Here is an 18,250-nt window from a genome sequence, read left to right on the forward strand (position 1 = left end):
TCACAAACCCCTCTCCCCTCTGCTCTCTCTCTCTGTCTCTCTGCTTCTTCACAGCACTACTCAGCTAACAGCCTGGTTCATCTCAACATCCATAATGTATGTGACCTTTGAATACAGTACTGTTGACATACGTTCAATAGAAAACTGATAATAACAAATCAATACTCTATACTAGACTATACACTATAAAATATTGTGGTACAGTTCTACATAAGTATTGTATATTTAACGAATCCACCCAATACACTACACAGGACACACATTCATACATTGTAAACACACACACATACGCGTCGTTTATAGCCATTTCATTGTTTATTTTTTCAGTTTTTAAATAGCTCATTCATTTAAATTCATTATTTTCCAAAGCAAAATGTTCCCTCGGAATATCAAGGTGTTTTTGTTGCAAAGCTCTAACTGATCCAGGGGGATTTGGTTCCAACAGCCTGTCTCTCCCTGGCCTTTCAACACAAAACTCTGTGCTCCAATCAAAATGAACCACCAGGGACCCCCCCCCCCCCCACACACACACACACACACACACACCCTCCCCTCCCCCGAGCTATGCCTTCTCTGAGTGCTGTGATACCAGCATCTCTGCCATTGATCGCAGAGTTTTGCAAAGAGCACGCATGCTAGTATTAGCAGAGAACAAAGGCCTGTGCTGCCTTGATAAACTACTGCACACGATTAGTGCACCTAATGTCTCAAATATATATATTTTTTTTCTCCAAAGAATAGATCACTATTATACAGGTTAACTAGGGTCTCACACTAGTCACAACTAATCTTTTTTGAGAAATTGTATGATACTTCAAAAAATGTATTGATATCTTTGTGGTTTACAATTGACTTGTCATATTTGATAAGTATATACATATACAGTATGTAATAAATATACAATGTTTTGTGTGATGCAGTTCTATGCACTTCAATTGCTTTCATTATGTCCAATCTAATTTCAGGCACTAAGTACATTCAATGAAATACAGCTTTATTGATCCATAAACTTCAGCTGACACAAATCAAGGAAATCTAATACATTATAATTGGGATAAATCACAATTAACCCACGGCAAACTCAGTTATTGGTCGACCACTGACATAGTGCTAATTATTTTTGGAAAACTGTGTAATTCTTCCTGGCAAAGTTTAAAAATAACTCTTCTATAAATACAGTATGTGCTCGTTTATTTAATCAAAGGCTAATTTACTTCTGACAGAGAGTAAATTCCACTATTTTCTGTGAGGCTCTATAAAATTGCCATCATTTTTAATTAATTCTTAATTAAAATATATTACACCACAGCTTCTACCCATCTCTCTTGATATTCTAACATAATCAATTCAGAACCATTTACATATCATTAATTAAAAGCTTTCCTCTCTCATCCTTAAACTCATAATGAGGGCCTATTCCTCATTAACAACCTATAAGGTAGAATATAACAATGCAGTGGAGAATGGATCGCAGATTTTACAATGTGTCCTCTGGTTTTCAGCAGAGCTTTTTCTCATTCTAAAGTTGACTAACATGTTGCAGTGTAAATTTTAAAGCACTGGAGGCCTATGGGTGAAACATCATCATGTTTAGAAATCACAATCAGAATTGTGCAAAAAGTAAACCTATCGTTCCCAATTTTGCTATTCAAAGAACATACTCTTCTTTCAGAAAGGGGAGTTTAAATGTATTTATAATGCAAAAATAATTGACAGTTCAATATCAGCAGTCCTGCATTTTACTGTATAATGAATTGTGCAGTAAAATAAAAAATAAAAAAGCAGGCGTGTATTCATTACCCAGGCTTTAAAAACGCCGCCACGTTTCAAATATCTCTCCATCTTGAGCTCTCTCTTAAGGAAGAGTAATAATATCAAGTAATGGTAGGTATTGTTATGCCGAGGATCAGGCATATCCTGATTTTTATCGTCAGTCTCTCACAGGTGCTCCAGCGTTACTTGTCACGACTGCATGTCTGGGTCTTCCACACGTCAGATGGAAATCTCTGCACTTGGTGTTTCAGCAGGGTGACAGCAATTTATTTGAATGTTTCGTCACAACGGTGGTGCATATTGTGTTCGCTGCCCGCACACCAGAATGGCAACAGCTCATACCATTCTGACACACACATAGTGCTGTCACAAGTCCTGCCATATTAGCCAAATGGCCAGTGAGGGGGTGACACATTTTTAATTCCTTATTCATGGATATGTCTTATATTCAACCATCGAAACCACCAAAATGACTGATTTGTGCAAAATGAACTGAGTCAAAGACACACTGACACATTCCACCAATGTAAGGCAATCAGACAATAATCAATAACAATGCTTGTGTGTTATAACCTCAGTCGCTGTTGAATAGTCAGTATTATTAAGGAGTTCTAGCAGGTGGAGATCAGCAGTCTCTCTGCACCTCCGGGTTGTACAAACAGCCTTTACCCTGATAAGTTTAGGCCTATGCCCAATTACACGCTTGCAAAGTCATGCCCAAGTAGAGAATTATGAACAGATCCTACCGCAGCCTCATCCGCAGCCTCATCCTCTCACACAGTGTTAATACCACCGGCCCAAAGCAAGCTAACAGGAACACACACGCACACTCACAGACATATACAGACAGCTAAAGCATTGCTGTACTTCAATCTGCAACCACAAACACTCATTTCTAAGAGCAATAAACAAGAGTGGGTTGACCATAATTGGCTGCATGGTGGATAACAAACATATTCATGAATGAAAGAAATACATCAAGTTGTTGTGGCCAGGAAATAACAAGAAAGAGAGCATGTCATAAAACTGTTATGTATTGGATTCACACCTATACTAAATATTAAACTTACATTACATTACAGTACAGTACGGAAACAACTTCAAAGCCAAAATAGTTTAACACCAAGCTGTCAGCAAATGTCAAGAATCTTATTGACTTGGGAACTGACATGAATATGTTGTCTCTATTTTAGAATAGGTGCTTATATTTCACTAGCCAGAATAGCCCAAGGCTGGCTGTGTCAGTACATACCTACTACATACCGACTACATAATGTAAATACAATTCCTCGTATTATTCTGGAAGAACAAATTTAGCACACACAGGATAATCAGTAAGTTAATGAAATCCTCTCAAAGATAGGAACTCTATTTTTACACTGTGATAATTAAAGTACTGCACAGTTATAATTTACAGCCCTCGCTTAATTGCATAGGAAAAGTAAAATGGGAAAGGTCTATGAGGAGATTAAAATGAGAGAGTGTGTGTGTGTGTGTGTGTGTGTGTGTGTGTGTGTGTGTGTGTGTGTGTGTGTGTGTGTGTGTGTGTGTGTGTGTGTGTGTGTGTGTGTGTGTGTGTGTGTGTGTGTGTGTGTGCGTGTGTGCGTGTGTTTGTGTTTCTGCTCTCGATGTTGGGTTGCAGCCTCAACAAGAGATTTCCATGCATCTAAACAAAAGCATTATATCTTTTAGCATCATGGAATCAATCAAGGATTAGGTAATGAAATATGTACTGTCCTATTTTCTTCTGCTACCAGGCCCTTTGACAAATCGAGCGCAATCCAAAATCTCCATAAATCACTATTAAAGAGAAGTATATCATCTCCAGCGCATATATCTTCCCCAGCCTGACCCGTAGACTAATGAGAAGAGGCCTAGACTATCTTGTCTGATTAATTAATTCAAAATGTCGCCTGTTATTCAAATGTGAGGCTGGTGTTATTTGAATAAGACTTGACAGAAATGCCTGAAGAAATCATTTCTGGTTTGTGAGGTTGCTGTTGCATTACTGATGATGGCTTATGGAAATGTTAGAAGCAGGGAGTATTTTCTCCCTCTGCGCCACTTCTCTCCCCCTCTCTCTCACCTCTCTCCCCCTCTCTCTCACCTCTCTCCCACTCTCTCTCACCTCTCTGGTCATGATAGCTCAGAGAAGTATGTCATTACTTCCACCCGTTCACAATTAGGTTTTTAGAACTTATTTCCACTGTCCTCTGTGTTTTTTGCATTCCGTCCCACAACTGGCCCAGATCTGCAGGGCAGTTGGCTCCACAAGAGGCATGCTGGCAGAGAGCGAGGTCATGGTTTTTACAACAGCAGCTCCCCACTGCTGACAGCCACTGCTGCCAAAGTGACACACACTGTTTGGCTTTCCCACGTTCATACAGCTAGCTCCACAGCCCTTCATCTGTATCACGCGCCATGCCACACACAACTAATCACAATTACAATGTAACGTTACTCCTCACTCAGATTTCCCAGGATCGCTCCCTTTAGCTCACCATGCTAAATCATATACAAGGTAGGCTACACAATTATCAAAGGTATTCAGATAATAATTGTAAAATATCTGACTCTATAGCATGATTTTTCCTTAACCCTAGTTTCTGATCTTTACTGGAGGAAGCGGAGGAGACGGATAGAGTGGAGGTGGGGAGGAGAAAGGATGGAGGAATCGGAGTCCGTGGGTCTAAGTGCGTGAGGCTGGTGCACACCACTCTATCCCTTCCCTCATCAAGCATGGATTCTAATCAGGGCTCGGGAGATAAAAGACACTCAGTCATTAAATAAATTAACTCTTCCACTCCATGCTCTCCATCAGCACCCGGGAGAGGCCAGACCGTGCTCGGCATACTTACAGACGGAGGTACCAGGCGCCCTCGCACCCAGCCTTCACTCCAGGACCTGACGGGTCGGCCGACCCACACAAAAACACACATACACACACTACGTTAGGGGATATTTTTCATTATTTAGAGAATGTGGGTAACCACGCCTTCTGTTCTAACCCAGCTATGTGCACATTTGCATGGGAAGCCTATCACTTTGCATAATTGTATTAAAAGACCGAAAGCAAATTGAGGGCATTACATATACAGTACAGACTGACACAACTTACTATACGTAGTAAAACTGTAGAGGTTTAAATAGTAAACAAACCCTTGTAACTATGCTGATTCAGTGACTTTGTGAGATTTTGTTGATGGGAGCTTTGAGCCTTCATACACAGGAAACAATTGAAATGACGAATGGTGAGATAGTAACTATTCAAATCACTGACAAGCCAAATCAAAGCTGACATTGTCTTCCTACGCACCCGTCTGAGAGCAGAGAGAGACCCTTATGAGGCTTACTGATTCACTGTTTAAAACTTTGACTTCTCTGCTGCTCGCATACACTCCTACCTTCCACAGTGCTACGAGAAAGAAAGTGCTACCTAAATATGTATCAATCATTCTGACAGAGCTAGTGCTTATTTGAGAAGCAGGAGTGAGGGAAATACACCGTGTCAGCAGAATGTCCATTGGCAAAACTTGCTTTTAGAATTTTCACTGCAATGTGCAGAGAGAAATGCCCTTAGAAATCCCTTACAAGGTGCCTGGTATCATCCTAATGCATGCTTTAATTCTCCATTACGTAGAAATGAAATACCTGGGAAGGTGGAAAAGACATTAGTGAAAGTAAGGCCTGAACAGAATGCTCTGGGGATGTCTGTGGCACACAGGATTAAATATTAATGTGTCTGCTGCTAGGACACAACAGACACTCATATCATGGCTACTGCACATCAGCTCAGTGTGTTCACACATGGGCTCCCGAATCTTTCACTTTCAGAAAATCCTCAATGTTTAAGATGTTCAATTAAACGACTGTTGTTAATATCCCAAAACACACTTACTATGAAAAAGCACATTGTCATCATCCTTTCTTTACAACATCGAATATACCTTATTTTTGTTTGCTGTCCTTTTCCAAGTGTGCAGACATGATCGATCATATTGATACATGGATCTAGGTTGCCAACATGCCATTAACTGTGTTGTAATATCTATAGACATGTAGTGAAGATATTAGGGACGGCTGTTAAACAAATCAAGCAAACATCAGTCAATACCTGTTATGTTGTAATATAAGTAATTCCATATATCAGTAGGTGCTTTTCCTTTCCCATGTACTTCCTAACAGCCATAACTCCAGGAAAGACTGAGTACTCCCAACAGCATGCTAGTGGACAGGATACCAGCTCACAAATCTGGGGAGCGGACCCATCCTAAATTCATTAGGAGGAACCATCCAATCTCCCACCGGAAAAAAAGGGAGAGAAAAATAGCAGTAATGTACTCTGGGTGACCTCCACTTTCTAAAGGGAAGAGAAGCCAGCCTTTTTCGCTTTTCAATGCCCGTCAATGTGGAGTAAAAGGAGGGACAGCGTTCCCCTGCTCGCCGTCATTAATCATGGCTTTCTGGGAGCAAGAGCGTATTAATTTCTGTCATCCCAAACATCATTGCGTATTGTTATGGCACGGCTCAGTCCTCATTCACCACCAGGCGTTACCCGCTCGTCCTGGCTGAGGGAATACAGGCCCGGTGTGGCTATGTTTCAGAGCAAGAGGCCTTTATCCCTGGGGCTCTGACACCAATTAAGCCATTTCACCAAGAGACGAAAACAGGACCCGCCGTTTCACTGTAACATGAGCCAGAACCTAGTCGTTGGCCACTTGCCATCTTTCCATTGCTTCAGCCCACAAAAATGAACTTCAAGGGCTTAGGTGAAGAAAAAGAAAGATACATTTAGAGTAGGCTTATACATTCACCAACCCTTGCTTGAGTTAATATGACGCGAGAAGAGGAAGGGGATTTCAGTCCCTTGTGTATTGTTCTAGGAGTAGAGATAGTAAATCTGGATCACTCAATAATAGAAGGTTTCTCTGTGTGTTCAACACCAGGAACCAATAATTTGCCTTTAAAACAAATACAGCCCTATCATGGTTCCATTGTTTTCATCTGACCTTCAATTATTATTTTCACTTTTTCTATCACTATCTTAATGTTGAGTAAAAATAGACACTCTCTGCCCCATTTGAATAGTATAACGTTAAGGCAGTATAGTATTTATTGATGACTTCAAAGCTGCTCATCCAGTTGTCGTTAGACATTTACATCTGCTTTTACATTTTTATGGCTGCCTTTTGGCAGGCAGCAGAGTGGGGCTTGTTAGGGCAGCAGCAGAATAATGCAAGGTTTGTTATGAATTAAATATTAGAAATCTTAACACAGCAGCCATAAGAATTATTTGCCTTATTAAAGCAGCAGCAGAAGACGCTGATTAAATTTTCATTGCATTGCAGTCTTTTTCCCATTTCGGCCTTCAATATATCATTCTAATGTGTGAAACATGTGGAACAATGGCTTGTGGAACAATGGAAAAGAGTCTTCATTTCAGCTGAACAAATAAGGATAGAACTTTAGAAAACACCTTTTGGGAAGATACATATGGTACAGCAAGGGAGAAAACGGACTACAGTCACGCGTTGTTATTCGACATAGTAGAGCATGTGTGTGATAACACTGATAACGATTTGAACACGGTAGCAGCCTTGCAATGTTGTACTGTTCTAAATGCTCAAATAAAATCTGAAAATCTAATAGCCTACATCTGAAAATGCCAACACTTCTCTGAGAGAGAAACTGATCACCTGTAAGAGTTCCATTCCCTATACATGTTACTGTATTACATGGATAATATTATATTCATCGTATAACGAAGAAAACAAACGGCCAATCATAAAATAGATAAACCCCAAAACAAATAGCATCATCAAAATATATTTCCTGTGAACAGCAGCGGTGCACCTCTGTACTAAAAACCATTGTAGCATGTTGGTTGTCCACATGTAATGTGTATGGAGAGTAAATTAACATCAGGCATCTATTGCCCCATGAGAAAATCTCTTCCCTGAAACACTGGAGCTAATGAAATGGGGACCTATAAATAGCAGTATCATTACTGACAGCAGACCAGTCTCTCCATCTGACCCTCTTTACACTAATAACTGCTATATGGCAATATAGCTCCACCATCTAACGATGCTGCGTTAAAACATTAAGACCAAGATTGGGCTCAGATAAAGAAACTCTATAGGAAACATCCGGTAACCAAACCTTTAGTTGTATCATTGTTATAACTGTGTAACAGTCTTCCCCATGGTCCAGTGTCTCTGTTACCTGACCTGATCTGTGATCAGCTCTTACTGAATCAATATCACTTATCGCACCATAAGACACTTTCAGACTAGTCCCTTTTAAGCTTGCACTGAATATTACCGACACAAATCTAGCAATGTATAATTGAGAAAATGTCATTAAGTAAACATGAAACGAATTGATTTAACAGACATACTCGCTGTCAAATCTATATCTGAAAGGAACCATCAAGCGAGGTCTGCATGGGTAAATGGTCATTTTACATTTTGCTGTAGACATAAACACTGTGGTGGGTAGATGGCTTTTTAAGCTTTTACGCCTGCTGACAAAATTATTGATGATAACACATCACAAATTGTACTTATTTCATATACACATGTCAGGGGAAAAGTATAAAATATTGAAAACAGCGTGGCTGGTGGAACATTCACTTTAAATGAAAATGTAATGTTTCAATACTGAGCACAATTTGGTTAACCTGCAAAGAATAGCTGCCGAGTCAAAGGTGATATCGAATTCATCAGACGGCCTCTTTCTGGTCTGTAGAGCGCGCAGCCACGGCAATATATTAGAGGAGATGCCATGCTAACAGATGCCGGGGCCCCGATAGAGAACAAGCTACCTCCTCCATGTTGCTGTGCCCCTAAAACATCTACAACATTTCAGTTCCTCCATCAACATAAGGGCACCATGTAGCCCACAGGGGGAAACATTATGACCTCTGGCCCCTGGAGAGGAAGGCTTAGCTACGCAACGATCACAAGGGATTGAACATCTCGAGTAACTCACACGTAAAACAAACATATTCCCATTTATTTTTTATATATATTTTTTTAAGCCAACTGAATTGATCAACTCCAATGAAATTACAATACCAGAATTCTGGCTATGAGTTCATATTCTATATGTTCATATTCACTGTGTTTTCTTGAATAACAAAGAATGGAGCAAACCGAGGGATCTGAGATAGAAGGTACTTAAATGAAACATGAGCTCATCTAAAGAGTTGGGGGTGGGGGTGCAGGGACCACATTTATTAAATGAGATTAGCAAATATAAGACAATGTCATTGATACCCAGACTGGGTCAATGTGGGAGGAGCCTTTCTGCCTGATGGAGGACGAACAATGCTGAGGAGGATCTGAGAGATTTATTCTAATTTTCTTTTCTATTATTCATCACGCTTCAGCAGCATGTTGGTTCAGGTGGGATACTCTGTTTGGTTAGCAGAGAGAGGCACCAGAACATTGAGGATAATGGCGAGTGCACAGAAAGCAAGCAAGGGCCATGATGCTCCAAGCTTTACCGATGTCAACCGTGTGAAATAAACGTGTGGCAGACACAAAGAAGTATTCCTTGACAGCCATACTCCTACAGCTGTAACCCCTCAATTTCAATCAATCCTTCCCTTTTGCATCCCAAGCAGCCTTTCCTGGCTGCCACCGCCTGAAGATAGCTATTTCACCACCTCTGTCATGCCTAATTAACAACGCAGATGTACAATTTCGAAATTTCGCAATTAACCTACTAAAATATTGTTGGAGGATGCTAATTCTTATGCCAGTTGCCATAAAGACTCATTTGCATAACGTATGTGGAAAAACAATTATCGGCTGTTGTTCACATAGGAGCCCACAGAAAACGCTTCCAGCTATAGAAATGGGAGCGAGAGAGGCAAGTGCAAGGTTCTGCGTTTGTACAGATGGAAGGACATCAGCACCAGCGGATTATCGTTCAAAAGCGCCTCGTTCAGATCAGAATCAGATTCCGGTGCTGCTATATACTGTAGGAGTCAGGATAACAAAATACAACAAATACTCAGAGCATGTGAAAGCATGAGATTACAGATTTTCCCTCCCTATAGATACTGATTAGCACCCTACTTTCTCTCCATTCTCTCTTTGTCATATGCTTGCTCTTTTTTCTCTGTTGTTAGGAGAAAGGAGGGAATTTGGGAGCTGCTTAGATAACAGCCCCATCTTCCCAATCCCCTGCCCGCTGCCCGATGCAGAGGAAGCACAAGTGGCCCTGCCATTGAGACGGCCAGGAACCCAGCTGTGAGAGAACCATTCTGCCGGGCGCTATCTAGTCACTGCAGCCACATCACTGAGGCACTCTCAAACAAAAAGCAGCCAAAGTCAATTGTCTGTCTACTGAATAGCTTTCTGTTCCCCGGCATACATTGACTCTGGTATTGTGCGCAAATCAACACTATAAAAAAAACAAATGGTAAAGAACAAGGCAGTCTTGACAAATATTGACTTTTGATCTTGGGCCACGGTAAGGATACTGATATCATTAACTTAGATTGTTTTCTCAATGTAATAATAATACTAACACAAATACTAATAATACTAATAAAAATACTACTACTACTAATACTAATAATAATAATAATAATGGGATGTAAAATTAACACCAAACTAGATTAAGGTGGCTCATTAACTCTGTCAGAGAGCCTTGAAATTAATGTTCCCTAAAGGTTTGAGAAATGCTTACCCCTAAAACCTAACAATATTTACGCAAGGTAATGCTTTTACTCAGCCTTGCATGTGGTTAATTACAACCTCACTCTGAAATTAATTCAGCCAGTCCAGTGTTCATAACCACAGCGTGCACATAGATGAACAGACACATTTTGTAGCATGTTCAGCAGTGTGTTCAGTAATGTGAGGAGGCTAACATAATGCTGTCCAACACAATGCTGACATTCCCCTAGTCTGTAGCTAGTCTCTCTAATCCTCTGCTCTACACACTGGATCTGGGTATCTATCAGCCTGAGCCTCCTGCACTCTCTTACCTCTCCAGACCTCCCGTTTCTGAACTTGATGAGTCAAAGGTCAAGAAAACAACAGGTCAATAAGCAGCCAGGAGGAGTGCAGTGCAGCTGAGAGAGCTGTGAAGAGGACTAAGCCTCTCAGTGGCGCGCTGTGGTTTAGATTGTAATAGTTTTCTGTAATCTCTTTCTATTGATTAAACCTCACATCAAAGAGGAGTCCTGCTGCAGAACCTCTCCTTTCCTGGTCAGAAATACCATATGGAGGTAATCTTTCACCGTTGTTATTCTTGCTGCTCCCGCTGCTGCTGAAAGCCTCTCTTCCAGGGCGAGAGAGAGGGGAAAGGAGAGCAAGAGAAAACAAACCCAGCACATCTGATTAGCACTGAGATCTCCCTCCACAATGCACCGTAGTTCTTCCTCAAGCTATGGCAGAAAGAAATGACAGCATACTTATCTTTTTAGAGTTTACTTTTCTTTTTCTGCCCCGGACATGCTGGGCACAATTCAGAAGAGGTGTAGAAAAAAGTAATGTCGAAGAACAAACCTGTGTGATCTTTTGCAGATTGCTAGTGTCAAACATGACGAGAGAGGAAAAACTAAACGGGCAAAAGGGCACAGAATTCTAGCAGTTTTAGCAATATCTCACATTCAGCTCATTGAAATGCAAAACCAAGAGAAAGTGAAAAAACAAACCCCTCCTGCTAAAAACACTCAATTTACTGACAAGTAAATGACTTCATGCTGCCACTTAATCTCATTTCTTCCATAATGCCCTCTAATTAGCATATCAAAGTGAATTAATACTTCTTGGGTCTTAGCAATGAGGAAATCTGCTCTAGGTCTACAAGAAGAGTGCCAAAAATCCTCCGAACACTACAAACAGCCTTGCATTGCAAAACCCATCTGTCTGTTTACCAGTCAAGTGCATCCCTCTCTCTTTCCCAACCACACAACACGGGCTACTGACCCAAGCGGAAAAATAGATTTAACTTAACCCCCCGCCCTTGACGCCATGCACCGAGGTCCCTGGTGAGTTTCTGAGATTCTAAGTGGGAGGCATACATACATTAATTCTCCACACAGGTTGAAATGGCCGTCGTATTTCTAACATGGATATTAATGTAAAGATTCTAGATATATATCAGGTACCGTTTCACATTTTTCCACTGGAGCTGTTTAAGAGAGCCTTGATACAACTACTCTACTCTTCTCCCAAAAATACATTTTCTGCTCAGTTTTGAAGCACATACTTTAAACATAAAAGAATTAAAGCCGTGTTTGTTTGTTGCACTGCTGTCAAATTCATGGTTGGAAATGATTTTCACCGGATGGGATCATTGCATGGTTAAATGACATTGGGATTGTGTGCCACTTGAACAGACATGAAAGGGGCAAAGATTCACAGGGGCATGTGAATGGCCCACAGTGGGAAAGGAAAACAACCCGGTCAAGAAGGCCACCAGACCAGCTGAGCTCTGTCAATGGCTAAGAGGGGGGAGGCTGTGACTCCAAACCACATGTTAACCACACGCACACTCACACAGATACACACTCACACAGACACACACACACACACAGATACACACACACACACTCAAGACAGATACACACATCATTCATTCACTCTTTAAACAGATGTAAATACGTTTGTTTGCTGTCATTGTTTACATGGCTACAATACAAACACTTCTGGTTTGATTTAGCCTGTTTTTATTTATGCTTGATACAGTGTGATCCAAGAATAATAATGAGCATTTTATATTTCCGAACATTGCTCTCTTCCTTTGATTTACGACAAAATATCTTAGCAAACTAATTGCATTGAATTGCATTATGTATCTATTGATAAAGTATAATCAAATGAAGGCACTGGAGTATCTGGTTACAATGAGATCAATAATGTCCACCTGTCAAATGTTTTCATACATATAAGATGTAGACAAAACTGCAAAGAAGCTAAACACACACACACACTTCTGCATTTTGAGGCACGTCTCAATTCAAAACAGAAAGTGGATTTAAATTCATAAAAGTAAAAACAATAACTTAACAGCTACTTCCAAATGCCAAACGGCACACAAAACACACACTGATCAGAGGGACTGGGATAGAGAAAATGTACAACCAGAAGAAGCATTATTACACAGCCATTTCTAAATTGAGTGCTCAAAAAATGTAGTACAGAAGAATATTGTTTAGTGGAAAAATACATTGAAACAAAGGCCATCAAAGGGATTAAAGAAGATTACAACAACTGAGCTGGTAAACAAGCTCATTTAAATAATTTGCATACTTGGAGACCCTATTCCTCATGCATATTTAATTAGATCTTTAATGTAATATGAAATATAAATATGTAAAAAGTAATCCAATATGTGCCCATGGAGATTTGAGTTCTACAGGTGGGGTTTAGATCTGAAAGCGTATAGGGAAACATACATATCGTGTGTGTGTTTATATTGATGCATGGATTAATCTATAATGCACACACAGAAGCATACACAATACTGTATGCACAGTCGCTCACACACTATTACATCGAGCTAAACCATCCAGTGATCACTTTGTCCCTCTTTCTTACACGATCGCTCGCTCGCTTTCCCTCTTCCTTTTCGACAGGCATAAAGAATGCCTCAAGTAGGCAAGGCAGCCAAGCGGGCCCTTCTCTTGCCCCTGTGGACACCTCCCGTGGCCAAGAAGTTCATTAAGTTTTATGGTCTTCCCCAAGTCACTTCTGCTTATTATTAGCCCCACAAAGGCCACAAATCTGGCAAGCCATCACTATTTTGAAGCAGTAGCAAGTGAATGTCATTTAAGTTTTTTTGTATGATAGGCCACTTTCCTATGTTTTAAAATGGGTTTAAGAGTGTATTTGACAGCTGTCATCACTCTCTCTCTCTCTCTACAGACACCAATATACAAAACTTAGACCTGACCGGCATGTAGGGGAAAATGCCAAATGCTTACATCACTCTTGTAATCTGATTATCTGTATTTTCTCTTGTAGTCATTAACTTTGCCATTGGTATCAAATATACCAAATATAGCAAATATTCACTAGCAAGAGTAAGTATAATGCTCCTGGCAACAGATTGAAAAAAAACGTTCCACAACTTGAAATCTTTAAAATGAAAAGGACATTTTATATTAAATGTATTTAATAAAGTTCAATATTTTGGGCGATAATAAGAACCTCTGCCTATTAGACTGTATAGGGTATTGGCCCAAAAAAAACAAGCCACACACACTTTCACAATAATAATGAATTGCAATATTTTGTGTATGTTTCATATACACCTACAATACTGAAAACTTGTATTTGTGTTTTACATTGCAGTGCAAACACATTTTTGTAATAGGTTTATATGTGAGAAGTTGACTAGCAGTAACCTTCTTTTGGCTCATAAAAATTGGGAGAGGAATCCTATCCATGAAAAAGACCTTCTCCAATAATGTGGGCATAAAATCCTTAAGTATTTTTTTGTCATATCCAAATGTTATATTATTTGTATTAGGTCCATACGATATCCATCTGGACTTGGAATGACTGGCAACCTGTCCTAAAAAAAAGCATCACATCATTGGCTGTGGTGTTTGTGGCTTCTTATGAGCATTCTCCTTTCACCAAAACCTACAGGCCCACTCGACCTTGGGTAAACAACAGAAATTAAAAGGCGCATTATGATAAAATACTGTGCTATCAGTGTATCATATTTGATTTGCTGCATTTGCTGTGACGTCAGGATTGCATGGCATCGCAACGCACAAGAAAGGTGCACAAGACAGGTTAACCCACTATTAGCAACCTATTCGTTTGGGGATTTATTATGGTTAGAGTTTGAAAAAGGTGATCCTAAAGTCGCATGGTGCCACAATTGTCACTCACTCGCTTGCACATGCACAAACTCACTCACACAGTGGACACACACACAATGTTGTTGTTTGGGGGGCGCTTGTTTCCCCTTTCGTGTTTTACACATCATCTTACAGAAGGCTACTAAGATGACCAAACAAATGTAATATAAAAAAATATATACTTAAAATGAATTAAACATAATAATTAAAATGTTAAATCATGTCCTACTTTCTAACAATGTGTTAACCCTAATACAATTACTCATTTGAATGCTACCCATTTGTATTAGGAAAGTCAAATGATGTGCAGAGACGGGTTCTGAAGACTGTCCACGAATGCCTGGCAAATATTTGTATGTGTTGTTTTCTATTAGGCTACACAATGCTGTTATATATATACTTTACACCGTTTCATTGTACTTAACTTGTCACGTTAGAAACGTCTGACTTTATTGATCCAATGAATGCTGTATGTGCGTTACAGATGGCAACAACGGTTAGATAGACTGGCGCTAATAATGTCCTATAGTGATCCTGTGGTCAGAAAACCTCATTATGCAGGAGATTACATTGTAACTGACACATTTTCGGATTAATTTAAATAGTGAAAACAGGGTTAATCACTGTAGGCTATACTTTCAATGTTAATAAAACACAACGACGCATAGTTGAGATGCAGCTCACATAATGGGCGCTGTGTGGTGTAGCCTAAAAACACCAAAGCCGGTGAATGTCCTTTATTTGTGCGAAACGGGAGAATGTGACGCACAGCGTAAACATGTGCAGGATGCCAGCTCGTCCATGCCACGGCAATGGAACCACCGAATAACAACCCACTATCAATTTGTACGTGAGAGCACATAATACATTTTTTTGTGGGGTATGGATGCTTCTCAACGGGTGAAACCATAGCCTACATTTTCCCGTTACAAATTTGCTCCGTTGCGGAGCTGATTCTGTCTCCCGCTTGATAACATCGGATAAGGCTGCCTAGAGGAAAATAAAGATGGCGGTGTGCAAATGCGTTGAGGTTCCGCAATGTTTCCTATTATTACAGTCCTCGTGTTGTTTAATCCTACACTTTAATGCATGTGAAATCTTACCAGTTTTCTCTTTGATCTCGCAGAGGACGCTGAAGAGTGCAGGTTTCATTCTGTGGCAGTTCAGTCCATGTTTCCTGTTTCAGTTTGAGACAAGAACCAACATTGAAATATAGTCACTATAACACCACAGTTGTTAAAACTTTTAAGAAATTACTGAATAATGTCCTTGCTCTTTACAATAACTTCGAGGTCTTGCTCACTTTGCACATGGAGGATCTGTAGGTAATGTTGACATGCATCTCAAAGTTGTAACATAAAGAGTTATTTGTCAACTCGAATGACAATGGATGCATTGTTTGTTGAAATACTAACTATTCTGTATGACTTCAAAGTTAGTTTAAAAAAAGTTTATTTGTTGAAAATTCACAATTGAAACTACTCAAGAGTGTACATTCAAAATTGTTACTAATGGAAAATAACTTGCTATGGAATTAAATTAGGACATTACCCAACGTTATTTTAAAATATCATGAGTTCCTGTGAAACACATTATTTTACAAATACGCATCAGTCAATGTTTACAGTAGCCCAGCCTACCAATACGCAACATTATATGTAAATGAAATATATAGCCTGCACTTTCCCCTAAAAGTTTATGTAGACTCCACACTAGGCAAAGATGCAAGTGTCAAAACTGTTAGAATTACTGGATGACAGGTGTTCACTTTTTAATATACATTGGTCCCTGCAACTAATTGTCCGTGAGTTTCAGGTATGGAGCAGCATTTTATAGCCTAGCTACCTGTTATTACATGGGCATTAATTAGCTATAGTGCGTAATGGTGCGTAAAGTGTTTTGTAGTGAAAACATATAAATGAACCAACTTTGCTTGCGCCTCGTCCAGACTTTGGTCAGTAATGGTCATTATTTGATGCAGAATGTCACCGATATCTTGTTTTCGCCCATCATCTGTCCCATCGTGTCCATGTGGAGGCTGCAGTCCCATGCCTCCTTGTACGGAGTGGCCAGCCAAGCTGACACCGCCGAGAGCCTGCATGATCCGGGCTTGTTCGTCCATAGTCAGCCGCAACAGAATCAATGCACTAAGCCACACAAACGGAAATTTAGCTTGAAAAACTCACATACAAAAACTACTAGTACATGTGTTGCGTTAAGGAGCTGAATATTGGTGATATTGCGCTTACGCGGATAAGAAAAAATAAATAGGTGAGTACCAGTGATGGTATCAATATCGCGTGTCCATGTAATCACTTTCTTATTATCTTGTTTATTTACGGTCCGAAGTGTGTGTAGTTATGAATGTTTGTGTCCGAAAATGCATAAGCTATAATTCTTCAAAACTTCTTTGTCAAAATGACAGCCGCTGTCCCTCGTATCCTCTTGTCAATTCGTCTTTCTCTTTAGATTTGACGTGTTGGGTATTGCTGATCCTTGCTGATCTCTCATTTATTAGCGGTCTTCTTTTGATTATGTTTCCTCTTGCAATTCCTCTTGTAAATGTTCAAATCCACATTATTGTGAGCGCGAAAAATATCCAAAGTGAAATAAAGCAATGAGCAAGTGAATGAAAAAACAACAACAATTAAAAACAAAATACAACACTTAGGTAGTAAATGAGTACCTTCTACCTGTAAATGTATAGCAATTATTTCCAAGATAACTGCAAATTAAATAAATCATTAGCGGCATTGGTAGCCAAATGCAAAAATAAAAATATGAAATGTAGAAAAAGTTAATAGCGTTAGTGGAAAAATTATAGAAAAAATAACAGCGAGAAATTAATTAGGCTACACGCTTTAAAGCGATGCGCAAAAATATCTGCCTGCTGAAATTTATGAGCCCGAGCCTCTGCCTGTGTGCTTTATGTTGTTTGATGGCAGCGGTAGTGAGCGATTGACAGTGTGCCAATGCCACTCACTCAGTGCAGACGTGTCAGAGCAAAAAAATACTAAATCGGAATAAAAATGCACGCTCCGCCCTTCAGAGGAGGGGTCTATATTCTTGTCACTTCTCTCTGGAACCCCGAAAATAAAATGCTAGAGCAGTGCTTGAGATTGTTATTATAATGATGAAATAACGGTGGAGTCCCACTTGTCGTATGCCTTACCCGTGCACGTGCACCAAAATGTCGTCATTCTCCACACATAATAAAAAATTGGAGTGTAACACACAAAATAAAAGGCTTAGCAGAGTTTTATATAGTTTGATACAGAACTGATAATGAATTGCACTGACTCTTCGCTTCTCAGGGCTATGCTATGTATGGTCGTCCCTACCAAGCCTTGCCTCATAGGGTAGGCAAGCAGTAGACATGTTTATAATATTGGAAGTAAACCTCATCGACCAATCAACGCTGTGTTTGAATGCGACTGACGACCAGGCTGACCTATTGCTGGCCGATGCATGGTCCTGAAAGCCCACCCACCACATCCCTTCATGTACTTCTACAAAGGACATAGAGGAAGAGGCGAAGCGAGAGGTTTCACTCTCCCTAAAATCTGTCCGAAATAATCCTTATGCGTTTCTATGGGTTTATTTTGGACCTAAGCTTGTCGCATTCGGGACAATTACTCC

General features: G+C 39.9%; 1 protein-coding gene across 8 annotated transcripts in view; it reads right to left on the reverse strand.

Moving 5' to 3' along the window:
- LOC110535969 (pre-B-cell leukemia transcription factor 3) overlaps nt 1–17,963 on the reverse strand; it is a 75,008-nt gene extending 57,045 nt beyond the window's left edge. For 3 of the 8 annotated variants that reach the window (XM_021621399.2, XM_021621392.2, XM_021621390.2), the window contains exons 1-2: nt 16,540–17,961; nt 15,715–15,788 (exon numbers count right to left, since the gene is read on the reverse strand). In XM_021621399.2, the coding sequence (XP_021477074.1) occupies nt 15,715–15,788; nt 16,540–16,733 (268 nt within the window). In that variant the 5' untranslated portion in view covers nt 16,734–17,961. Of the gene's footprint in view, nt 1–15,714; nt 15,795–16,539 lie in introns of all 8 variants that reach the window. The other 5 variants (XM_021621398.2, XM_021621397.2, XM_021621389.2 and 2 more) reach the window with 4 other exon arrangements.
- Nucleotides 17,964–18,250: the final 287 nt, after the last annotated feature.

Source organism: Oncorhynchus mykiss, chromosome 11, assembly GCF_013265735.2.
Source record: "Oncorhynchus mykiss isolate Arlee chromosome 11, USDA_OmykA_1.1, whole genome shotgun sequence".
In the NCBI taxonomy this organism is placed as follows: Eukaryota; Metazoa; Chordata; class Actinopteri; order Salmoniformes; family Salmonidae; genus Oncorhynchus; species Oncorhynchus mykiss.